The sequence below is a fragment of the Pelodiscus sinensis genome, chromosome 5, assembly GCF_052426305.1.
Source record: "Pelodiscus sinensis isolate ZL-2025 chromosome 5, ASM5242630v1, whole genome shotgun sequence".
NCBI lineage: Eukaryota > Metazoa > Chordata > Testudines > Trionychidae > Pelodiscus > Pelodiscus sinensis.
Genome location: NC_143056.1, coordinates 45,313,228 through 45,339,912, shown reverse-complemented (window position 1 = coordinate 45,339,912; position 26,685 = coordinate 45,313,228). Strand labels below are relative to the sequence as shown.

Below are 26,685 nucleotides of genomic sequence, written 5' to 3'. Positions count from 1 at the left end.
GAGCTCAGGCTCCATGGCCCCAAACCCTTTCCCCCTCCAAGCCCTTAGCTGCAGCACTGCAGGGGGAGAGACAACAGGGCTCAGGCAGGCTGGGAGGGATCAGCTGGGAGGAAGGGAGGGGGGTGAGAACTGGTCCCAAGCGGGCAGGAGAGTGCTGGTGATGGGAAAGAATACTGTCCTGGCCCCCAGCTTTCTGTATACACACACCCCACATCCCCAAGACCCTGAGCAATGCCAGGTAAATCTGTTAATAGTCACCATAATTTAAACTCGACGAGGAGTCCTGTGGCACCTTATAGACTAACTGAAGTGTAGGAGCATAAGCTTTCGTGGGCAAAGATGCATCTGACGAAGTGGGTCTTTGCCCACGAAAGCTTATGCTCCTACACTTCAGTTAGTCTATAAGGTGCCACAGGACTCCTCGTCGCTTTTGCAGATTCAGACTAACACGGCTACCCCTCTGATACTTGACATAATTTAAGCTAGTTCTCTCCATTTCCAGTGGACAAGACTGATTGAAGGTCTACAATCAAAAATGTGTAGATTACTCACTGCATTATAATCACTACTAAATCAACACAAAAGTAAAATAAGCCATACCCTACATAGCTAGCTTCGATCTAATTTAAGGTCAAAGATTTTATTTGATTGTTTTTACCTGTACGACATATTCAATACTAGAAAACTGAGGTAAAAGTTCTGCAGGCTGGTTCATCTCTGATATACCAGCATAAGTAGGAGGAAACTGCAAAAATCAAAAAATAAAAAGACATATTAAGAACATATTTCAAAATTACAAGTTACAGATATACATTGAAAAATAATATATGCAGATGTTTTAATTTTCTTCTGTACAAAACAATAGTGCCACTATTGTTAAAAGCTGTCTTGAGTATGGTGTCTCAAAATGGGCAGACATCCACATGTTTAGTGCCCTGTTCACTATTCCAATTCACATGTATAATTTTAGCAATGGTGCATTTCATTTTCTTCCTATAAAAGGTCATTCTATAGTTGAATACATCATTTTCTTACCTGATTTCTTTGATAACAAAAATTGCAAGCCCAGAGTTTTGCTCGATAATCCACTTGGCTATAAAAGTAAAATAAGAAAAGTTATTATATAATTGATTTTATCAAGAGGCTTTGACAAGAAATACATAAGTTGTGAATAAGCTTGACTTTAGGTATAAGCCAGTACTATTCCAGCCTCAAAACAACACTGAGACCTCTATCCTCGCATACCACTTAATAGTGTAAACATGGTAAAAGGGTAGACTTTAAAAGCTGTAAAGTTATGTCAACTTTATGTAAGTCAACATCAAGCCTCTAATTTAAGCAAGTTGATTTTGCATGTTCACACAATGCTTATTGTGTTGGAAGAGCATATCCTCACTAGCAGGGGTTGCATCAATGCACAGAGCACTACCCTGTAAGCTAAGCACTTGGACACCCACCCAGGAGAAATTCAGGTGCCATCCAGCTGATTGGCAGAGCACCCACAGCTGGCAGCATTGTGTTTTCTATTGGTGGTGCACATCTGCACATGTCTCTGTGCACATAAAATGCATTCTGCACATTCCTGGAAAAAATTAAAGGGAACATCGCTTCTCTTCCACTCTCCCCTGGGGTCACCGACAAACCAACCAAGCTTTTTTTCATGCCTTTTTCCAAAAGCCTTGGTTACCCCCATAGCACAATAAGAATGGACACCACTCAGCTGTACACTTGTTGTGAGCATTATAACCACCTCACCCTGCAGTATTTACACAGCCTATACAGCAGCCACTGTGTAGAATGTGATCCCCTGAAAGCTGTGCTACATACAGCAGAGCAATTCACAGTTGCTGAAGATAGTCATACATCATCTTGACATGCTCGAGTGCTGTTTCTGGGCCTGGGAAATGAGCACTGATTGGTGGGACTGCAACATTATGCAGCTATGGGATGATACGGCCATTTTCCAGGAACTGTGTGAGGCGCTCTCCCTGGCCCTGAAGCACAGCAATACTAAACAACACCTGCTCTGACAATGGAGTAATGGCAATATGTCTGTGGAAGTTTCCAACACCAGATTGTTGTCAGTCAGTGGAGCATCAATTTGGAGTGGGTAAATCTATCATGATATCTGTTCTGATCCAAGTTTGCAGGGCCACTTACACACTTCTGCTAAGAAGGGTAGTGTCTCTGGGCAACATGCAGGACATAATGGATGATTTTGCCATGAAGGGGTTCCCTAACTGCAGTGAGGCAACAGATAGAACACGTATACCTATCTTGGCACCAGACCACCTTGCCAGCCAAAGAATACATAAACTGAAAGGGATACTTCTTAATGGCCCTGCAAGTGCCGGTGGATCACAGGAGCTGTTTCATCAACATCAATATGGGATGGTAGGAAAGGTACATGACAGATGAATTTTTAGGAACACAGGTCTATTCAGAAAGCTGCAAGAAGGGACTCTCTTTACAGACTATGAAATAATCACTGGTGATGTTTAAATGCCAATCATGATCTTGGAAGATTTATCCTCTACCTTGCTCCCATGGCTCATCAAGACATACACTACCAGTAAGGACCAGTTCACCCATAGTCTGAGCAAGTGCAGAATGATGGCGGAATGTGTCTTTGGACATTTAAAAGTAGCGTTGTTTACTTACTAGGTTAAACCTCAGTGAAAACAGTATCCCCGTTGTTATTGCTGCCTACTGTGTGTTCCATAATATCTGTGAAACAAAGGGTGAAAAGTTTCCTGGGGGTGGGGATGGAGAGGGTGAGATCTGAGGCAGATTACCTGGCAGCCAGCTTTGAGCAGCCACACACCAGGGCAATAAGAAGAGCATACAGAGGGGTTTGCACCTCTATGAGGCGTTGAGAGTCAGAGTAATGTGACACTTATCTGTGTTGTTCCTTATCTCTATTGCATTTTCTCTCCTGTAAAATCCACTCCCCCAACCACCATGTTGAATCAATAAAAAGCCTTTTTTCCTCATTTTGTTAAGTTTTATTATGCACACAAACACACAGAGATAGCAAAGAAAAGTAAAACAACTTGGGGCAAAAGGGAGGATAACGGGGGAAGAGAAACAAGGAAAGCTTGCTTACAATAGCTCACAATAACAATCAATTGCGCTTCCTAGTCCTTATACCCTCCCCTGGTGTTGAGTGCAAGGAATACTGAACTTCCCTGTCTCATAAGACATTTGGGGAGGAGGATGAAGAACTGGGCAATGATGGAAGCAGATTCAGCACAGGCTGCAGAGGGATTATAGCATCCAACTACCTTTCTTGAACCTCAACATGTCTGAATGCTCCTTCATAATTCACAGCACTTCTTCCTGAATAGCTTGCTCTTGTTCCCTGCATGCTCTCCTGTCCACTTTATGTCCACATTCTAAAACAGAGTAATCCTCCATGCTCTGAACTCCCTCGTCACTCTTGGATGCACTCATTAACTCATTGAACGTGTCTTCCTGAGTCTTCTTTTTTCACCTTCTAATCTGGGAAGGTCTCTGTCCTGGTGTGAAGGACGTGCTGATGGACAAGGTTTCAGCTGCCAGGAATGCAAAGCACAGAGCACTGACAGTGCATACATGGTTTCTGGTGCAAGGTTATGTTAAAAAAACCCACATTACTCAATACATTTCACCACAAGCCACATGGTAATAACAGCTGCTGGTTACTGCAAGAGTCAGTTTGCTGCTACAGCCACGATGAGTAAGGTCACAAAGCATGGCATGGATGAGAGGTCTTTCGCTGATGTTTTTGAAAACATCCTCGGGATCACAGACTAGAATTTGACAAAAGCCCCCTTTTTTCTAGCAACCTGGATGTTACTTGAGAAGAGGCATGAGTGTAAAGTCCCCCAAATAGTTTGTTCATTACAAAAGAGGGTCAGGCGGGAAAGTTAACTAACAGGAAAACATCACCTTTCTCCGTTTTTTTTCTTCCAATGCCACTCGCAAAACTCAGTGATCCCTTCCAACCACAATCACAGCATATTTGGGAAAGCAAGATTGGGTGACCTATATTTCACCAAATGGGGTGAGGAGAGTGGCTTACATATTGAATTGTTTGCAATTTAAGGGCTATCATTGAAAACTTCCCATTTCCCCTTGGTGACCTTATGTGATATCACTCTTCAGAGGATAACAGAGACATTAAGGGAGAAGATGCTGCAAGTGTCAGGTTATAGACCTGGTCCTTAAGCTGCAATGCTGCGTGCTCCAATGATGCCAGCAGGAGTGGTGGGGGAAAGTGTGGCTAACATAGTGGACAAATAAGGCATCCTCCCAGAGACCTTCTGCAAAGGATTGAAGAGTATCTCCATGGAAGATTCCCAGACCATCCCTATGCACCATGTCTTTTTTTGGAGCACTCCCACTATGTAGCTGGAGTGGCCAACACCACCCACTACACCTACTTTTTTTGGTCAGATTAAACATAAAAATAATAGCATGTAACCCTGGAGTTTGATTGAAAATGTGTACTCAACAGAAGTGCCTTCCCCATCAGCATACTCCACTGCCAACTGGTCCTGTGAAGGGATGGGCTCCAGGGTTAAAAATGGATGGACTCCAGGGCTGGCTGTCAGGAAGAATGGATTCTTCGTTTGTCTACCTCACATTCTCCTCCTCATCATCAACAATGTCCTCTTCCTTGTTGCTCAAGATTACCCGGGGCTCCTGGAGGCATCCATCAAGCATTTTGGGGATAGTGGTGAGATCACTGCCAAGAATCACACAAAGCTCCTCATAAAAGCTGCATGCCTGTGAAGCAGGATCAGAATGACTGTTCACCTTCCTTGTGTTCTGGTACACTTGCCGAAGCGCCTTCATTTTCATGCATCGCTGCTGCATCCCTAGTGAAGTCCTTATCCACGACCCATGTGATCTTCACACAGATGTTAGTATTTCTTCTGCTGGATCCGAGCTCTGCCTACAGACTCTTTTCCCTACACATTAACAAAACCGACTATCTCCTGTATACTCCATGCTGGAGAGCATTTGAGGCCTTGAATCTCCATGATCAGCTAGCTGTGCTGGTGAGCTCTCCACACTGATCAAACAGGAAATGAACATTCAAAATTTCCCAGGTCTTTAATAGGAAAGTGGCTGTTTTCCGTGTACCTGGCCAATGTACAGTGGAATTGAAAGTGCTCTCCAGAGCAGTCACAGCGGAGCACTGTGGGATACCTTCTGTGGCCGATTCATTCAAATTGTACCACGCAGTGTGGACACTATCCCCATGTCGACCAGTGGATGTCAAATCAAATATGCCTCTCACGGAGGCGGAGTACAGAAATTGACTACATAGGACACTAAGTCTGCAGAATGGATTCCGTAGTGTAAGATGCATACCATATTAGATTGACTTAACACAGCTTATGTTGATCTACGTTTGTAGTGTCGGGCAACTGGGCTTTACTTCCCAAGATGGGGCTACTAAATCATAAAAAACTGAGCTAACTAGACCAGAATAGTCAGGAGACTCTGGAAATAGTGAATTTATTTTATAAAGAGTATATATCACCCAGGACCAAACTATTTAAAAGATTAAAAGTCATTACCCTAACTCACCTCTTCATATTTATTTTTCTAGAGATAAAAAATGTAAAACTGTAACTACTATCTCATGTGACTTGCAGTTATAAAAAACTTCAGATTCAGATTTAAACTAAAGTTTAAAATACATTAATTTAATTAACTTGATAATTTTTGTGAATGTCTTCCTTCAAACCAACTATCAGCGAGAGCCTGAAATCCTTTGTAGTTGCAAATTCAGGCCTTACACCAATGTGCCTAGAATACACAAAATTTTAAAAACAACATAATTTTTGCATATGAGATGCAGTATTTTCAAAACAGCTTTATGACGTAAAGTTTTTGAATAAAAATATTAAGTATTTTATATATATTTAATATACAAGTATTATATAAATTATTTATGATTACCATAAGGGATTCAGAACTGCACGACAGGTGGTCCTACTGCATAGAACTGGCTCATACTGAATGGGAGGCAAATCGGGACGCTCTTTCAGTGGTGTAAAGAGGGAAGCCACTGGGACTACCATTCTCGTGGCTTCAAGGCGACTTGAAGGCCAAACATTCCAGCTGAATCTAACTCCATCTCTGTCTTCATTCTGCTGGATGAATTCCAGGAAGGTTGTCATCGTTAACCTCTTTTCTTATTTCTGAAATAAAAGAGTATAAATTAACAAGATATATAGCAGGTGTATATTAAAATAAATGAATCACAATGAGGAATAAAAGCTTTAATTGCACCAATATGGATTGGTTAAAACATGACAAAATCCCACATACTGAATTATTATGTATTCTGTTAAAAAGAAGCTTTCAGAAATTCCCTAAAACTTCTGTAATTCTAAATGCATTGTACAGAATTCAAAGAGGCAATGAAGAAAATAAAACTCTTGGGATGTAGTTACATCATGAAAAGTGCCAAAAATGTACAAAGTTAAAATAAAGGTACAGCACTGAAACATGCTATGTTGCAAATTTGTCTTGGTTTGAGGAACATAAATGCAATCCAGCAGTATTCTAACGAAACCAAGGATTCAGGAGGGGAAAGTGGGAGGCAGAGCATTATAAAGTAAATATTTTAAACATATTTCAAAAGATACAAAGCTAGCAACGTCATCTCTGGCTTGTAGATAGCTCTAGGCCTCTCCACTAATGAAATGCCCAAAGATTTAATAATTCATTCCACTTCTATTGCAACTATTTAGTTTGTCACCTTCCCTTAGATCAGGGTTTCCCAACCTATGGGTCAGGACCCAAATATGGGTCTCCATTACATTTCAAAAGGGTCACCAAGTGTCTCCCTAGGTGGCTCTATCCCCCTTTCTCCCCCCGTTTTTGAATTGCCTTGGGTCACCAAGTCCTCCTGAATTTTCAAAATGGGTTCCCATCTGGAAAAGGTTGGGAACCACTGCCTTAGCTAATTCAAGACAGATCATTTTAAACTCATGGTTTACATTTTCTGTAAAAAAAAAAGTTTAAAGAAATGTGCTAAGAGCACAAACAATATTTAGAGACATGGCACAACAACTGTTTTTGATCAAACACACTACAAGGCCCACCAACAAAAGCAATAATATAGCGTTCAACCACAGTTAGAGAAATGCATGTTCTATGACAATACAGTTCTATAAAGCTTATAGGTTTGCCAGGTGTCCGGTTTTGAACCGGACAGTCCAGTATTTGAGCTTTCTGTTCAGGAAATAAATTGAGAAAATATAACTGAGAAAATATAAATGTCCGGTATTTTCTAAATAAGATGTAACGTAGATAGTGATGTAATGTCAAGTGTGTCCAGTATATCTGTTGAAACCATCTGGCAACCCTAAAAGCTTGTTGGGAATAGTGTTATAGTTGACGCATGTAGTACCGTCTTATAGTTAAGGTTGACCAAAACATTCCATTACCAAACCTGTTTTCAGTTGCTTATAATTCTGCTAAATTTAAACTCAATCGAGTTTCTCCAGTCAGGTGTCTACTTCCAATGGAACTTTTTAAGTTTTAGCTAAAATCAGCGTGGATAAAAATAAATTAAAAAAATATTTTTTTTATTTCAATCAGATTTTTTTGTAAAATGCTTTTTGAGGGAAAAAAGCCTATGTAAAGATAATTTTAATTAAGATACATCATAGCTCTAAATATCTTATTATGGAATAGGATTTATAAATTCTAATGCTAATTCATGTAATGTTTAAGAAAAGTTTTGTAAATGAATTCCAATAGTTCATGAATTAGGAACCCAATCCTTTGGAGTTTCAGAGGCTTCTGTATAGAAAGATTAACCTAAATAATCTATCTATCCAATGGGACTCAGTGCTCAGTCTAGAAGATGCCATCAGAGATGCTTAGTTTTGCAGTTCTCAAACTGTGGATTTATGCTGCCAGAGATAACATGCTTGTTGATAGCAAAAATGTTTTAAACAAAATAAATAATATAGATAGCTGAGAAATAACAGACCTCAATCCTATTGTCCCTCTGCAAATTTGTGTATTAAGTATGTTAAGAACAGGCTATTTCATTAATCATGTACAGGCAGTCCCCGGGTTACATACAAGATAGGGACTGTAGGTTTGTTCTTAAGTTGAATTTGTATGTAAGTCGGAACTGGTACATATTGTAGGGGAAACTCTAGCCAAACATTTCTCCAGAGCTCAGGTTTATTCTCCCACACCTCACTTCCCTCAGTCCTTTATTCTCAAGCTGAGGTGTCTGCTGAGAAAAGCCGCTCCGCATCTCCCTGGTCTGCTGGGGGAGGGGGGGGTACACTAGCTTCGCGTCTCCCTGGTCTGCTGGGAGGAAGCAGCTAGTGCGGGGTTGCCTTACCCCGTTTGTAAGTAGGGATCCGATGTAAGTCTGATCCATGTAACCCGGGGACTGCCTGTAGTCAATAAAAATTCTATCGACTACACAATTAGTAGATAAGAGAAGGTGCTCAGTCCTGGCTCACATGGGGGTCCGGGAGCTACCTCCACTGTGGCTCTGCAGTTTAAATGTAGAAAGAGCTGGGTAGGCAGGCAGCCCGGTGCCTACTACATTTAAACTGCAGAGCTGCTGTGGGGGTAGGTCCCGGACCCAGTGCAAGCCAGGACTGACCCAGGCTTGCTCAGTCCTGGCTCTCGCTGAGCCCAGCAGCCCCTGTCCACTCTGCCTGCGGGGGAGAGAGCAAGCAGGCAGCACCGCAGAGACAATGCTGGGGGAAACTAGCTTTTAAGCCAGCTCCCTGCAGAGCCAGCTTCTATTTCCTTCTCCTGCTTGCTGCCTCTGTATCAGATACAGAGGCAGCAACGGGGAGGGGGAAGCGAGTACAGACAGTCCCCGGGTTACGTACAAGATAGGGACTGTAGGTTTGTTCTTAAGTTGAATTTGTATGTAAGTCAGAACTGGTACATATTGTAGGGGAAACTCTAGCCAAACATTTCTCCAGAGCTCAGTTTTATTCTCCCACACCTCACTTCCCTCAGTCCTTTATTCTCAAGCTGAGGTGTCTGCTGAGAAAAGCCGCTCCGCGTCTCCCTGGTCTGCTTGGGGGGGGCGCTAGCTTCATGTCTCCCTGGTCTGCTGGGAGGAAGCAGCTAGTGCGGGGTTGCCTCACCCCGTTTGTAAGTAGGGATCCGATGTAAGTCGGATCCATGTAACCCAGGGAATGCCTGTTGTCAACTCAACTAAACAATAAGCCTAGGCTTATCAGTTAGCCAACTAAACTACTCACTTACATCCCTACTGTGTACATGGAGTTGATCTCTTACCTCTCTCTAAAAGTGCAAAGTTTCAAAAAGTTCAAGTAATAGAGCCAATATTTTAAATTTCTCATGTTGACATAGTTTACAGTCTATTGAATTTTTGTTTTAAAAAAAATCATTTTATCTATTTTAGTTAAAAACAATTCTAACAAAAACAAACTTGATTTTAAAAAACTTGAATTTTTAACTAAATTCAAAAATATATATGCTTGTTTTGTTAAAATATTATATGTTTGCTGTTGCAGAACAAAAATCCAGAATACATAATATTGTTGTTTCAGTTAAATAAAACAATTTAAATTTCTGTCTGGTGATGGTTACCTCCTAATACAGCATAGCAAGAAGATCCTCCAAATATTAAGGATTAACCTGTTGAATTGGAGATAATAAACCTCCCAATAACTTCATACATATCTGCTTCAAATGAATAGAGTGACGTCTTTAATTCAATTCAATTGACTGCTTTAATTGAATTGAAATAAGCAAACAATCACTCATTTTCTGATATAGCTGTAAAACTCTGAAACGTTAAAAAAATCACCGTTTAAAAATGTATAGTGTGTACCTTCTGAAAATGAAACCTACTTCTATCTCTGAGGTATGAAAAATATGTATAAGGCTATGACAACCAATAAGAATGCACTTTTATGTAGAAAACCATAATTAAATTTAGTCTTCCTGACTAGTGATTTAAATCATGACTTAAATCAATTTTAAATCAAATCCACCCTGGTCAAAATGGTTTGTTTCTGAAAACAAAGCTGGAGAAAATATGTTGTTTTATTCATGTTTATTCACATTCTTACAACTATTTCATTCACCAGAAACTCTTGGTGACTCCAAGCTTAGCAGCAAGAACTTGAAATATGAGGCAGGATGATCACCCTCATACCAGGGATGTATTGTTTGCTGTCCTGTGAATACCCTTCCAAATTTGATCAAGTTATGAGCCTCTGCAAATTTCAATTCACATATGGTCAATAAAGACTTGTTAGAGTACAACAGCTAAATTCTCTCAAAGCTCTCCTACACTGAGCCTACTCTGTTCCCACAGAATACAGGCAGTCCCCGAGTTACGCGGATCCGACTTATGTCGGATCCGCACCTACGAACGGGGCTTTCTCGCCCCGGAGCTCGCAGGCAGCGGGACCACCCAGAGCGCAGCGGTCCCACCACCTCGACCTCCGGGATGAGAAAAGCTGCTCCGGGTGCCCCTGGTCTGCTGGGGACCGTCTCCAGCAGACCAGAGACACCGGGAGCAAAGCGGCAGCGGCGGCGGTGTCCCGCGCCTCTGAGGCTTTGCCAGAGCAAAGCCTCAGAGGCGCGGGACCCCGCCGCCGCTGCCGCTTTGCTCCCGGTGCCTCTGGTCTGCTGGGGACCGTCTCCAGCAGACCAGGGACACCCGGAGCAAAGCCGCAGCGGCGGCGGGGTGCCACGCCTCTGAGGCTTTGCCAGAGCTGCGGCTTTGCTCCCCGTGTCCCTGGTCTGCTGGGGGGGGGGGGGGGCGCAGCTAGTGCATGCCCCCCCCCCAGCAGACCAGGCTTTTGTTGTGGACCCTGGGGTAGAGCAGCTGGGGTGCTGCCGGGTTGGTCCTGCAGGGACCTACCTGGCAGTCCAGCTGTTCTGTCCCAGGCTCGAGATTCAGCCGCTGTTGAAACTGATCAGGGGCTGATTCCAGGAAGCTGGGGGCAGAGCAATTCTGCCTCCAGCTTCCTGTAGTCAGCCCCTGGTCAGTTTCAGCAGCAGCGGCTGAATCTGGAGCCAGTTCCAACTTACATACAAATTCAACTTAAGAACAAACCTATAGTCCCTATCTTGCACATAACCCGGGAACTGCCTGTACTCACATGCTAACCCAGCACTGACATTCCCTGCAATTGCTACGGCTGGGCAGGCACCACTGTGGCACTACACACCAGAACTGAGAGCAAACACATGCTCTTCGTGTTCTCAGTGCTCCCCTTGCTTGCCCCTAGGCAATGAGAAAGATACAACCTGTCTCTACTGCAGAAAGGTAAGGAATAATTGGCAGGGGAAAACAGGTTGGGAGGACAGGAAAGGTGCTCAAGGATACAAGAGATAGCAGCAGCAGGCTGGAAATGGCCACTAGCAATAAAATGTATGAAGACAGAAGCAAGGGCAGAGAACCATGGGAAGGAGCTGAAGGTGGGGTTAGAGAATAGGTGCAACAGAGCAGAAGTTAGGCAGTTGGAATGGAATGGGCACACAGCAAAAGATCAGTAACCACTAGATAACATTTGCTACAGTGGTTAAAATGCCAGTGACCAGTCTATGCCACCACTGATAGCAGTGAAGTTGCACAATATAAGATTAAACACCAGGAGAATTTTCTCAAATTCTCAGCACAGACAAGCCTATGTTATAATATAGGCAAAGAGAAAATAAACAAAGTCCAGGATCAATCAAAGTTAGGCCTCAGCTGGAGTACTGTGTCCAGTTCTGGGCGCCACATTTCAAGAAAGATGTGGAGAAATTGGAAAGGGTACAGAGAAGAGCGACAAGAATGATTAAAGGTTTAGAGAACATGACCTATGAAGCCAGGCTTCATGAACTGGGCTTGTTTAGTTTGGAAAAAAGAAGATTAAGGGGGGACATGATAGCGGTTTTCAAATATCTAAAAGGGTGTCACAAGGAGGAAGGAGAAAATTTGTTCCTCTTGGTTTCTGAGGACAGGACAAGGAGTAATGGGCTTAAAGTGCAGCAGGGGAGGTTTAGATTGGACATTAGGAAAAAATTCCTAACTGTCAGGGTGGTCAAATATTGGAATAAATTGCCAAGGGAGGTGGTGGAATCTCCCTCTCTGGAGATATTTAAGAACAGGTTAGATAGACATCTGTCAGGGATGGTGTAGACAGAGCTTGATCCTGCCTTGAGGGCGGGGGGCTGGACTCGATGACCTCTCGAGGTCCCTTCCAGTCCTATTATTCTATGATTCTATGATTCTATGATAATCCATGTGGATCCAATGGCTATGCCCATAATTTCACATACTTACTTAGCCACTCAAATGATGAGCAAAATGCTTACTTTCTAAGATTGAAAAACTCACAGTCAGAATCATCCCCATGAGCACATCTACATGGGAATGAAGATTTGCCTTAGTGGAGAGTAGGCAATGGCACACAAAGGCATAGAGGTTCTGGAAGAGGAGGAAATCTTTAAAATAGGGTACATATGAACCATCTAAATCAGGGGTCTCAAAGTCCTAGCCTGTGAGCCATCCCTGGCTGGAGCAGTTGTGTGATCCTGCCTAGCAGGTCCCCAGCAGACTGTGGATGGGGGAGCTGCCCAGTCCCATTCACCAAGACTTGCCCTTTCCTGGCGTCAGCCCGCCCTCTCCCCCCATGGCACACTGTTCCCCGAGGAATGCAGCTGCAGGGATTACTGGGGAGAAGGACCTAGCATGGGAAAGCAGTAGTGGCGGAGGCTACAGGAAAGCAGAGCACATAGTGCATCATGAATGGTGTGGAGCAGTGGTACCCAAAGTGGTGCCGGTGGGCACCATGGCTCCCGCCGGGGCATTTATATGTGCCCGCCGCGTGACCAAGGCCAGCCCAAGCCATTCTTGCACCCCAAGCCCCAGGCGCGCAGCGAATGCGCGGCCCCCACCCAGGGCATACGGCGCATGTGCAGCACCAGCCCCGGGTGCGTTGCACAGGCGCACCTCACCCACAGGCACGTGCATGGCTCCACCCAGGACGTGTGGCGCATGCATGGCCCCACCCCCAGGCGCCCAACAGCCCCAAAAGGTTGGGGACCACTGGTGTGGAGCAAGAGGACAGGGAAGTGTCATATGCTCCTTCGTACAATGTAAGAACCAGGAGTCATATGTTAAAGTAATAGACAGCAGGTTCAAAACAAACAAAAGGGAGTACTTCTTCAAACAATACACAGTCAAACAGTGGCACTCGTTGCTACAGAATATTGTGAATGTCCAAACTGGGGTTCAGAAAAGAATTAAATAAATGTGTGGAGGATAGGTTCATCAGTGGCTATTAGCCAAGATGGTCACGGACGTAACCCCGTGTTCTGGATGTTCCTGAACCTCTGACTATCAGATACTGAGATTGAGCCACCATTTTTGTCCTCTCAATAACTACTAGGACAAGTAGTTTATTCACTCTGAAACATCTGGCATTGGCCACTGTCAGAAGGGGTTAAATTAATAGGGATTGCCTATCTCCTAGAACTGGAAGGGACCTTGAAAGGTCATCAAGTCCAATCCCCTGCCTTCACAGCAGGACCAAGTACCATCCCAAGTACCTAAGGGTGAAGTCCTTAGGCTTCAGCTTTGGGCCCTTCTGCCCAGAGCAGTGGGGCTTGGGCTTGAACCCCTGAAAGATGGCAAAATTTGGGTGAGCTCAGGCTTTGATCCCTCATCCAGGGTCTGTGTAGTAATTTTTGCTGTCAGAATGGGGACATTTTGCAATGAGGTTTGAAAACCACTGAGCTAAGGGGACCACTGGTCTGATCACTATGGCCATTCTTGTGTTCTAACGTATAAATAGCGCACTAACACCAACTCTATTAAAAACATAAGTGAAAATCTGAAATTAAAATACAGTGTTTCAAAGCTAACTCTTTTTTTTGGCATGGTATCTTTTAAAATGTCTTCTTTGCCCTTCATTTCTCCCCTACTTTGAAAGCTCTATGTAGTCTTATTTTAATTCCCTTCTTTACTTGGTTACATGCTCTACAGGGGGCAAGGTACACATACACTGTATGGTGACTCATAAAAATGAAGAGCATGTATTCATACAAAGCCACATAACATGCAATGAGTTAAATGCAGTTACATATCTAACGTTTTGTCTAAACTTGCAATCAGAGGGGATGTACCGGGGACATGAAGGACAACAAATCCGCCCAAATGGCCTCGCTGGTCCCTGTGTTTTGGGGGACCTTGCAGGGCTGAGAACATCCTAGGGTGCCCTGGCAAAACTGCAGGAATTGGGGGCAGGGACCCGTCACTCATCAGTGGGGGGGAGGGGCAAGCGGAGCAACCTAGCCCCAGCCCACTCCGCATCCTCTGCTCCCAACTGCTAGCGGACTTGTGGGATGGGGTGGGATGGAACCACCTCCCACACTCACCAGAACACAGCAGTACTCCAGACCTGCTTTCTAAGTGCCCTCCATTAAGGACTGATTTTAATAGCAAAGTTTTCCCATCTAAGGAGGGGAAGACTTTTGCTGCAGATGGGTTTGCCCACAAGTAGTTTTTGTAGTGCTGACTGTAACTATTTAGGAACTGCCCATGGCCCTTCCAATCCCCCCTGTGGGTACAGTAATACCAGTAAACGGTGCTTATATCTGATTTCTTAAAAATAACAGATATAAGCTATTTCAGTATAAGCAGCTTTAGATTAGTTAGTATAACCACATACTGTAGGGGCTTGTATCACTTTTAACTATTCTTTGCTGTGTCAGCAGGAAAGAAGCATCCATGATCCAAGTCTTGCAGACCAGGCAGAAGTATAACCCATTAGCAAACTGGCCGATTGTTGTTCTTGAATGGCCAGTGTCCCAAATTCCAGCCTCACGGCCAAAGGAAGGGACTCTGACATGCTGAGTCCCCTAAATCACAGGCACGAGGAGAGGGGCATGCAGTGGTGTCTCTGCATGAATACCCCAGCCCATAACAAGGGTGTGACAGGGCTTTAACTCCCTACATTTCCCAAATCTCATGCACTGGGGGTGGACGCCCTGCATCCCCCCAACATCTACTAACACGTTAGGGAGAGGTCCTTACACCCACCTTCCAACCCACAGACAACTGGCGGCACCACCAGCCCTCGGACCCTCCTCAACACAGAGACAACCGGAGTAGAGGCTCCCTGCACCACCACTCCCTACACACACACAACGCTCAGCCCACAGACAATTGTGGCGGAGGAGAGGGTCGCTCCTAGGAAAGGGGTCTCCCTGCACCACATACAAGCCGCTAGCAGCGGGGGTCTCCCTAAGACACCTCCCACAGGCAGCTGGAGAGGGCTCCCCGCAACACACAGTCCCAAGGCAGGAGCGCTGGGGGATTCTAGCGCCCTGCACCCCCAAGTCGCGGTTCCGGGGTGCTGGACTCCCGCGCCCCCTTGCTGCCCAGCCCCTCCCTAATTGTTATTAAACTACTCGGCCTCAGCCCCGCTCACCTGCCAGTGTCCCAGCCTCAGCGCCACCGCCTGACTCGCTCACTCACTGAACCCAGCGGCCCCGCGCTGCCGACGCGACAACATGGCTGATGGGAGAGTCCATGCCACGTCAAGGGGCAGAGAGCACTGCGCGGCCCGGGCCCTAGGCTGCGCCTTCCCCGCCGTGGGGTCTCCGCGGGGAGGAGTGCAGGCGCCCCCGCCCATGGCTCCCCCTACTGATCCGCCCCCGCCCTGCAGGCCGAGAGTCCCGGAGCAACTGAGTCCGAATTGATTCCCGCGAACGAGTGTCTGGCTGACCCTGCTCTGCAGCTGGTGCTGCCGCCTACCACAGGCTTCTGACATCCTTCTGATCCGGGACTTCTGCCAGAACTGAGCATGGGGGGCTCCCTGCACCCGCACGCCCCCCCCCCCCCACACACACACACAGAGACAGCTGACTGGGTATCAGGGGGCTCTCAGGCCTGCTCCGCACCCACATCCCCAATCCAGAGATAATTGGGGTGTGGAACTCTCTGCACCCACACCACTAGCTCCCAGACAAATGGGCATGGGTGACTCCTTGCACCTACACCCCACCCAAGAACCACTGGGTGTGGACAGTGTTCCCTGTATGCTGAGCACTTGGGAGACTGCCCAGGAGAGATTCAAATGCTACCAGATGATTAGCAGAGTGCCCACAACAAGCACAGTCAGCAGTATGTGTTTCTACTGGTGGTGTACATTCACACATATAACAAAATTTATTCTGCACATGTAAACCTACATTGCAGGGACACCCTGTCATTCACAAAAGTTCTCTAATGTTTCTCCCATGCACATGGAGTCTGCCATTCTTCTACTATACACAAAGGTTCTGATGTGGCACTGCCATTGATTTAAATGGGCTTTGGATCAACCCTGCCTAAATCAGTCATAAATCCTCTCTGACAATGTCTATTGAGGGCCCAAATATGGTGTAAATTTGAGTTTACTGCAGATTTACACTGGTAATTGCAAATAGAATTTGGCCATAAATTAAGGACATACTATCAAGACCCCTGTCCTATTCATTGCATATTGCTGACTCATTCAGGCCCCAGTACATGGAAACACTTTAGCACTGACCTGGCTGAGTAGTGTATAGTCTCATATACCCAAATATAAACTTAAAGCACTTCAGTGGTTCAAGAAGGACTTTGTTGCACAAAGCATGAGGCAGGGGTTCTGGGAGAAAAAAAAAATATATATATATATATATATATATATATATATATATATATATATATATATATATAGATGAGAAATTAAATATCTTAATAGTGCTGAATACACTATTAAAATTAGTTTTTTTTTTTTCAGAGAGGAAGGTTTTCAAGTACTTGGCTGGAATCCACCTTTTCCAGTCTTTTATTGCTTGTAATATCTGGAAGCTCTTCATAATTAGTCATTCTTAATTATTTTTCTATCTTTTTGGTTGTGTGTTTCTGAGGTTTTCTTATTGTTTTAGAATTTCTAATTCTAAATGTTTGTATACAGTGTTGATATCAATCTCAAAATGGTTGAAAATTATTTTTGATTAACATCCACCAGAGGGAGCTTTAACTTTTATTTTTTTAACATGGCTAACAATGATGTTCTGTATATATATTAATAGCTCTACCACAGATGTAATTATATTTATATGGTTATAAAGTATTACGAAACCATTATATGACTATTTATTTATTTTACGTACCTACACACATGTATAAGTATATATAGACACACACACACACACACACTTTTGTTCTCAGTCTATGGTACATTTCAGATAAACTCTTTGTACAGAGAAGATAGCTAGAACTAGAGTAGCCAGTCCTCCAGGATTGTCCCAGAGTCTCCAGGGATGAAATATTAATCTTTAGATAAAGATTATGTCTTGCTATGAGATCTCCAACCAAAAGTGGCAACCTTAACAACATTCCCAAATTCCACAAATTCACTTTGTAATACTGTATATAGTCTATATTTTAGGATTGTATTTAATAGGTCCTTTGGGTGCTTTTTATTCTGTAAAATGGTATGAATATTTTCTCAGAATTGCTTTTTCTAACTGATTTCAAAATTACTCTCTTTATGAATTGTTTAGGCTGATTGTATGTTATGTAGAAGCAGTATTCATTTTCTTATTTCTAAAAGTATAATAATACTGTGTTTCCCTGTTTAGATCAATAACCAGCACATGTTCTAAATATCAATGCTTAGTTCCCACCAATAATCTGCTTTATTTCTTCCAGGAACAGTTATTGTTTCTACAGCTTAATGAAATAGATTGATAGAATACTTATGTGTTATTTTAAATTGATAAGATTGCTTATTTTAGTTTTAATAACTAAAGTTTGCATACACTTGTATGTACTGTTTTTCAACAGATTATTTTAGTTCATAAACCCAACTGTCACCTCTTAGTTATGAGAGCAAAAAGGTGGGTGAGGAAATATCTTAATTTGGACCAACTTCTGCTGATAGAAGAGACAAGCAAACACTTCAGACCTCTCACTTATTTCAGAGTAATGATACCAGATTAGTTATATGTACATAAAATGAAAATTCTGTATTATGCATGTATTAAGTTTAGCCTCTAAATTACTATAGTTTAAGTGTAACATACAATATTTAAAAATATTAAATATTTGTATATAGTAATGGAATTGTATAATAATAAATAAATGGATAGAGGGGACCAGAAGCACTGGCTCTCTGATTTCCTGAGCACTCCACCCCCTCCCTCAAGGCCCCATCCTGCTCCATTCCATTCACTCCGCCTTTTCCTGTTCTTGCTCAACCCTTTCTCTCCCAGAAAACAGGTGGAAGGAAAGGGGAGGAGCTGATCAGTGGAGCCCTACAGAAGGGACATCGGGGTGATTGCCTAAGTATCCAAGCAGTGCTATTTATATTCAAGGACATATCTTATATTAGAAAGATATTTTTACACTTTTCATTTCTTCAAATGACCTAGAATCATAGAATCATAGAACTGGAAGAGACCTCAGAAGGTCATCAAGTCCAGCCCCCTGCTCTAGGCAGGACCAATTCCAACTAAATCATCCCGGCCAGGGCTTTGTCAAGCTGAGACTTAAACACCTCTAGGGATGGAGACTCCACTACTTCCCTAGGTAACCCTTTCCAGTGCTTCACCACCCTCCTAGTGAAATAGTTTTTCCTAATATCCAACCTGGACCTCTCCCACCACAACTTGAGACCATTGCTCCTTGTTCTGCCATCTGTCACTACTGAGAACAGCCTCTCTCCATCCTCTTTGGACCCTCCCTTCAGGAAGTTGAAGGCTGCTCAAATCCCCCCTCACTCTTCGCTTCTGCAGACTAAACAGACCCAAGTCTCTCAGCCTCTCCTCATAAGTCATATGCTCCAGCCCCCTAATCATTTTGGTTGCCCTCCGCTGGACCCTCTCCAATGCGTCCACATCCTTTTTGTAGTGGGGGGCCCAGAACTGGACACAATACTCCAGATGCGGCCTCACCAAAGCCGAATAAAGGGGAATGATGACATCTCTGGATCTGCTGGCAATGCTCCTCCTAATGCAACCTAAATGCCATTAGCCTTCTTGGCTACAAGGGCACACTGTTGACTCATATCTAGCTTCTCATCCACTGTAACCCCCAGGTCCTTTTCTGCAGAACTACTACTTAACCGGTTGGTCCCCAGCTTGTAACTATGCTTGGGATTCTTCCGTCCCAAGTGCAGGACTCTACACTTGTCCTTGTTGAACCTCATCACATTTCTTGTGGCCCAATCCTCCAATTTGTCTAAGTCATTCTGTACCCTATCTCTGCCCTTAAGGGTATCTACCTCTCCCCCCAGCTTAGTGTCATCCACAAACTTGCTGAGGGCGCAATCCATCCCCTCATCCAGATCATTAATAAAGATATTGAACAAAACCGGTCCTAGAACCAAACCTTGGGGCACTCCGCTAGAAACCGACCACCATCCTGACATCGAGCCATTGATCACTACCCGCTGGGCCCGGCCTTCTAGCCATCTTTCTATCCATCTTACCGTCCATTTATCCAATCCACAATCCCTTAACTTGCTGGCAAGAATATTGTGGGAGACCGTATCAAAAGCCTTGCTAAAGTCAAGGTATATAACATCCACTGACTTCCCCATGTCCACCGAGCCAGTTACTTCATCATAGAAGCTAATCAGATTGGTCAGGCACGACTTGCCCTTTGTGAATCCATGCTGACTATTCCTAATCACTTTCCTCTCATCCAAGTGCCTCAATATGGATTCCTTAAGGATCCCTTCCATGATTTTTCCAGGAACCGAGGTAAGACTGACCGGCCTATAGTTCCCTGGATCATCCTTCTTCCCTTTTTTGAAGATGGGCACTACATTTGCCTTTTTCCAGTCATCAGGGATTTCTCCCGATCTCCACGACTTTTCAAAGATAATAGCCAAAGGCTCCACAATGACATTTGCCAACTCCCTCAGTACCCTCGGATGCACTAAGTCCGGACCCATGGATTTGTGTATGTTTAGCTTTTCTAAATAGTTCCTAACCTGTTCTTTACCCACCACGGGTTGTCCATCTTCATCCCATCTTGCGTCACTTAGCGCAGAAGTCCAGGAGCCGACCTTGTCCGTGAATACAGAGGCAAAGAAAGCATTGAGTACTTCAGCTTTCCCCACATCATCTGTCACTAGGTTACCTCCTTCATCCATTAGGGGCCGCACACCCTCTCTGATCACCTTCTTCTTGTTAACATGCCTGTAGAAACCTTTCTTGTTATCCTTCACATCCTTAGCCAGTCGCAATTCCATTTGCGCTTTCGCCTTCCTGATAACCCCCCGGCATTCTCGAGCTATACCTTTAAACTCCTCCCTGGTCATTTGTCCAAGTTTCCACTCTTTGTAAGCTTCCTTTTTGTGCTTAAGTTCACCAAGAATTTCCCCTGTAAGCCAGTCCGGTCTCCTACCATGTTTGCCTCTCTTGCTATGCGTCGGGATGGTTTCTTTCTGTGCCTTCAATAAGGCTTCTTTAAAATACTGCCAGCTGTCCTGGACTCCTTTCCCCTTCATGTTAACATCCCAGGGGATTCTGCCCATCAGATCTCGGAGGGAGTCAAAATCTGCTTTTTTGAAGTCCAAGGTGTGTACTTTACTACTCTCTTTTCTTCCTTTGGTCAGGATCCTGAAATCTACCATCTCATGATCACTGCTTCCCAGGTTGTCACCCACCTCCACTTCCCCTATTCGTTCCTCCCTGTTTGTGAGCAGAAGGTCAAGCTGCGCACAGCCCCTGGTTGGATCCTTCAGCACCTGTGTCAAGAAGTTATCCCCAACATTCTCCAAAAACTTCCTGGATTGCCTGTGTACTGCCGTATAGGTTTCCCAGCAGATGTCAGGGTGATTAAAGTCCCCCACAAGAACCAGGGCCTGCGATCTGGAAGCTTCGCTCAGTTGTCCGAAGAAAGCCTCATCTACCTCATCCACCTGATTCGGTGGCCTGTAGAAAACACCAGCCACATCAATGCTGTTGTTTGCTCCTTTAAACTTAACCCATAGACTCTCAACAGGTTTTTCTCCCTCTTTATACTGGAGTTCAGAGCAATCGTAGTGCTCTCTTACATATAGTGCAACTCCTCCTCCTTTTCTCCCCTGCCTGTTGTTCCTGAACAGTCTATACCCTTCCATGACAGCACTCCAGTCACGCGAGTCATCCCACCAAGTCTCTGTTATCCCAATTAAATCATATTTCTTGGTCTGGGCCAGGGCCTCCAGTTCTTCCTGTTTGTTGCCCAGGCTTCTCGCATTAGTGTACAAACACTTCAGGTAACCAGTTGATCGTCCTATCTTCTCCATTCGAAACATGGGTCCTCCTTTCTTGCCCCTTCCTCTCTGCATTTCTTCCCAGAATCCGACTTTCCCACTCCCCTCAGGGTTTTGGTCACCATCCCCCGACGAACGTAGTTTAAAGCCCTCCTCACTAGGTTTGCAAGCCTGCCCGCGAAGATGCTCCTTCCTCTCTTCATTAGGTGGATCCCATCTCTTCCTAACAATCCTTGCACCCGGAACAGAGTCCCATGGTCGAAGAAACCAAAGCCCTCTCTGCAACACCATCTGCGCAACCACGCATTTACGTCCTCAATTCGACGATCCCTGCCCAGTCCTTTCCCTTCAACAGGGAGGATGGAGGAGAATACCACTTGCGCTCCAAATTCTTGGATCCTTCTTCCCAGCGCTACATAATCCGCAGTAACACGCTCAAGATTATTCTTGGCCATATCATTAGTTCCCACGTGGAGAAGCAGGAAGGGGTAGCGATCCGAAGGTTTGATCAGCTTGGTAAGCCTCTCAGTGACATCCTGAATGCGAGCTCCCAGTAAGCAGTACACCTCTCGAGATTCCAGGTCCGGACGGCAGAGGGATGGCTCAGTCCCTCTTAGAAGGGAGTCCCCGACCACCACCACCTGTCCCTGATGTGCAAGATACTGTTCAGGAAAGTAAGGACTTTTAAGCAGAGATGGAGCTAACTATAAAGGAAGGAGAAGAGCATATTTGGATACAGACTAACCTAGTGAGAAGGGCTCTAAACTAGGTTTGAAGGGGGTAAGTGACCAAAGTGCACAGGTAAGTCAGAAAAATGTTGTCTCTGTGACCGGGGAGAAGGGTCAGAATTTGGGAGAACATGGGCTGTTATAAAAGGGATAAAAGAGAGACAACACAGGACTGGGGGAGAAATCAAATAAGTATCTTAGATACAAACATAAGAAGTATGGGGAATAAGCAGGAAGAACTTAAAGTGCCAGTAAATAAACACAACTATGATATAGTTGGTGTTACAGAGTCTTGGTGGGATAATACACACAATTGGAATATTGTTATAGAAGAATACAGCTTGTTCAAGAAGGCCAGGCTGGGAGAAAAGAAAGGAAGTGTTGCCTTATATATTAAAAATGTATACACTTTGACTGAGATTGAGATGGGAATAAGAAACAAACATGTTAAAAGACTCTGGGTAACAATAAAAGGGTAAAAACTCAGGGTGATGTCATGGTAGGGGCCTATTATAGACCACCTAACCCCTAATCAAGAAGAGGTGGATGACAATTTTGTTAGTTTAAAAAAAGTATCCCAATCACAAAACTTGGTGGTGACCGTAGGCTTCAACTACCCAGACATCTGTTGGGAAAGTAACACAGCAGAGCACAGATTCTCCAACAAGTTCTTGGAATGTATTGGAGATAATATTTTATTTTCAGAAGGTTAAGAAAGCTATTAGCAGAGAAGCTGTTCTTGGTTTGATTTTGATAAACAAGGAGGAATTGGTTGAGAATTTGAAAGTGGAAGGTAGCTTGGATGACAGTGATCATGAACAATAGAGTTAATGATTCTAAAGAATAGTAGGAGCAACAACACCAAAATAAAGACAATGGATTTCAAGAAGGCAGATTTTAGCACACTTAGGGAGTTGGTAAGTAAGATCCCATCGGAAGCAAGTCTAAGAGGAAAAATAATTGATGACAGTTGGCAGTTTTTAAAGAGACAATGTTAAGGACAGAAGAGCAAATTATTCCACTGCATAGGAAAGATAAAAGGTATGACAAGAGATCACCCTGGCTTAACCAAGAGATATTCAATTATCTAAAAATCAAAAAAGAGTTCTACAAAAAGTGGAAACTAGGTCAAATTGCAAATATATATAGTAGGGATGTAAGCGACTATTTGAGTAGTTGACTACCTAATAAGCCTAGGCTTATCAGATGGTCAAGTCAATACTCCACTAGTCACTTCCCGTCCACTTGCTGCCTCTATTAGAAAGGCAAAGGCACAAAAGGAGCTCACTATAGCTAGAGACATAAAGGGTAACAATAAAACATTCTACAAATACATTAGAAGCAAGAGGGAGACCAAGCATAGAGTAGGCCCATTTCTCAGTGAAGAGGGAAAATCAATAACAGATAATGTGAAAATGGCAGAGGTGCTTAATGACTTTTGTGTTTCGGTTCTCACTAAGAAGATTGGTGGTCACCAGACACCTAACATGGTGAATGCCAGTGAAAATGGGGTAGGTTCAGAAGCTAAAATAGGGAAAGGACAAGTTAAAAATTACATAGACAATATACATGTCTACAAGTCACCAGGGCCTGATGAAATGCAGCCTAGAATATTCAAGGCACTGATTGATGAGATATCTGAGCCATTAGCCATTATCTTTGAAAAGTTACGGAATATGGGAAAGATTCTAGAAAACTGGAAAAGGGTAAATATAGTGCCCAACAATAAAAAGGGAAATAAATTGCAGCAAGAGAGATCTAGGTTAGAAATAAGGAAAAAGTCCTTTACAGCATGGTTAAGCACAGGAATAAATTGCCTAGGGAGACTGGGGAATCTCCATCATTGGAGATTTTAAAGAGCAGATTAGAGAGACATCTGTCAGGGATGGTTTAAATAATACTTAGTCCTTCTGCCATCAGTGCAGATGACTGTACTAGATGATTTTTCAAGGTTTCTTCAAGTTCTGTGATTCTATGATTATGTTCCTAAATGAATTCATTTAAATGTAGGCCTGCCCATTGGGAGAGGGGAGAGAAAAGGGGGCAACTGTCCTCTGGCCCTGAGATTCAAAAGGACCCGAAGCTCCCAGCTGCTGCCATTGATGCTGTGGCAGTGGCAATGCCCAAACCCCAGAGACATTTAAATCACTGCCAGAGTGACACGCAGCATGCTCTGGGTGGCATAGGGCTGCCTGAGGAAGAGGGAGCACTGCATAGCACACTCCAGACAGCATTGAGGGAGGGGACCATTGTCTGGGAGGCACTAAGGGCCTTGCCCACCTCTTTCTAGAAGCATGGAGCTGGTCCCTCCACAACTTGCTCAGGGACCCTGCGTGGCTATGGGCTGCCCTTTTCAAATGCAATTTTTCCAACATACTTTAGCAAGCAACAATAGCATTTAGCCCTCAATGTATCAGAGTTTTTGTTTAGGCTACAAGCTACTGTATCCGTTTTTATTTTCTTCCAAGAACTGGTGATTAAATTTACAAAGCAATGTTACCACACCAGAATGGTTTTATCCAACAAGTCTGAGAGAAAGGATTTAAAAAGCTGTGGTCTTTTCTGAGTAATTTTATTCATTGTGGGGAGCAAAACACTATCATCTTGCTTGCATTTTTTCTCAGAGAATCTGAAAACGTGTCACATGATAATAACCACCTAGAATCAGTGAAACAATATCAGTGACCATAACATCATTATATCTATTATTTGTATTTTAGCTGTGAAATCCTGTACAACTACTATTTTCAATACTATCCATCTTATGGTCTGAATGACTGGGCTGACTTCATATCTTAAAAGAGCTTGCAGACCAAAACAGGGTCCCATGTTTCCTAAATGGAGAAATTCTGAGTTCCTCCACACACTCTAATTCCACTATCAGTTGGAAGAAATATTGAGGTGTGAGTTGAGAGTATGCACTGTGTAGATACCCCATCATGCAAAAAAAAATGGTTGGAGCCCCAAATAGTTGGTTGTCAGATGCTGTTAAACCAGATGAAAAATTCCCTTAATATTATGGTTTCTGAGAGTACTCAGATGTTATAGTGATTGCCCAAAGAAACAGTGTAAAGAGAAAAGAAATGAGGGTCAAGGACAGAGCCCCGGCGTAGCCCTGTAAACCTCATCAGAGAGGAGCACTTGACAACAATCACTGAAAAATGGTCAGAGATGAAGGAGGAAAATCAGGAGGCTACAATATAGTGAAAACCCATTGAGGATAAGAAGTATGAAATATTTTTGTTACCAGTCACTGTAAAAAAATATTTTATAAGGCCTCAATCCCACATTTCTTGTACCCTGAATAGCACTTCAGGAAGATGCACAGATTTTGTAGTGATGGGGACCTTAGAGAGAAGCAAAAGTACTTGGATGAACACATAGATACATATTGGAATGATAAACGAGTCCAAAAACAACAGTCAGAAAATCTCTTATCTGTTATCCCCTGGTGTTACTATACATAGTAATTCCACTTTGCTTTTCTTACCTTATTGCAATATGTTACAGATTCACTTGTTAATTTTTTGAATCATCAGTTCACATCCACGGGTGGCAACTCACCTCTTCTTCAAGAAATTACTCCTTTGTAACTCCAGGGCAATTGATAAAGAGAGAGAATATTCAGCTCTGGCTGTTTTCTTTTCTTCCTCCACTGAATCATATAGAGCTCTGTCAGATATTTCATGAATTCCATTATTAAATCTTGTTACTTGATACTCTTGATAGACCTTGGAAATCCACCAGTGTTTCCTGTAACAGTAAGTTTAAAAGTAAGTAGTTAATTCAAATAATATTATTCTGCTTCAAAAAGCAGTATTAGAAATGTTTAGGGAAAAAAAAATCTAGATCACTAAAAAGTTGCATACATTTACGCTTGCTGCATCAAAGTACCTGGTTCTCTTTGTTTTTATAATTCTTGTCTTCACACCAAGTAAAGTCATAGATCTTAAAATATGAATATTTTCAAAAAATCCATTTACATTTTGACAAAGTTAAGGATTTATCTTTTCCACTGTGTCAAACTCTCCTGAAATCCAATGTAGTTTTGATTAAGCTGGTTTTATTTCAGACAATGTTCAAACTTGTCACGTGCACTAATAGGAAGTTACATCCTGGTTTTAGAGTAAAGCTGCCTGTTACACATAAATAATTACGAGAAACACCTTAAAAGCAAATAAAAATGAATGGAGAGGAAAGCTGAAAGTCATTGCTTGTTCAGAACTGCTAAAATATAGAAAAAACAACCAAAAGTGCCTTTCAGATAGGGCATTTATTGTATCTAAGAAACAACCTAAGTGCAGTAAAATTTAAAAATCCTTGCACTGACTCTTCAGGAATAAGTACATAAGCTATTTGTATCATTGCCTAGAGTTATTAATTATTATTATTATTATTTTATTTATTTAAATAGTGCAGAGCTTTTTAGCCATAGATCTCAAAGACCCTTACAGAGAAGGGAAGTAGCATTATTCTCATTTGACACAGAGAACTGGGAAAGTTTTATGTAAGTTCTCTATAACGTATGTTGTTGTTTTCTAAATACCACTTAGTCTTCATTTAGGATATCCTGTGCGTGTGTCATCTTTTGTCTGAAATGTATTCTCACTTGATGGAGAAAATAAAACAGCTGCCTCAACTAAAACAACTGGTCTTAAGATGTAGTAAAGTTAGTTTATTTCTCTGAGACATGG

The 26,685-nt window shown here is 43.2% G+C and overlaps 1 protein-coding gene across 2 annotated transcripts in view; it reads right to left on the bottom strand.

The window, feature by feature from the left end:
* The window catches only part of SEC23A (SEC23 homolog A, COPII component), a 57,742-nt gene extending 41,898 nt beyond the window's left edge, over nucleotides 1-15,844 (bottom strand). The window contains exons 1-4 of one of the 2 annotated variants that reach the window (XM_075926896.2): nucleotides 15,750-15,844; nucleotides 5,956-6,197; nucleotides 1,036-1,093; nucleotides 659-745 (exon numbers count right to left, since the gene is read on the bottom strand). In XM_075926896.2, the coding sequence (XP_075783011.1) occupies nucleotides 659-745; nucleotides 1,036-1,093; nucleotides 5,956-6,176 (366 nt within the window). In that variant the 5' untranslated portion in view covers nucleotides 6,177-6,197; nucleotides 15,750-15,844. Of the gene's footprint in view, nucleotides 1-658; nucleotides 746-1,035; nucleotides 1,094-5,955; nucleotides 6,198-15,452; nucleotides 15,652-15,749 lie in introns of those variants that run through there. The other variant, XM_006117709.3, reaches the window with a different exon arrangement.
* Nucleotides 15,845-26,685: the final 10,841 nt, after the last annotated feature.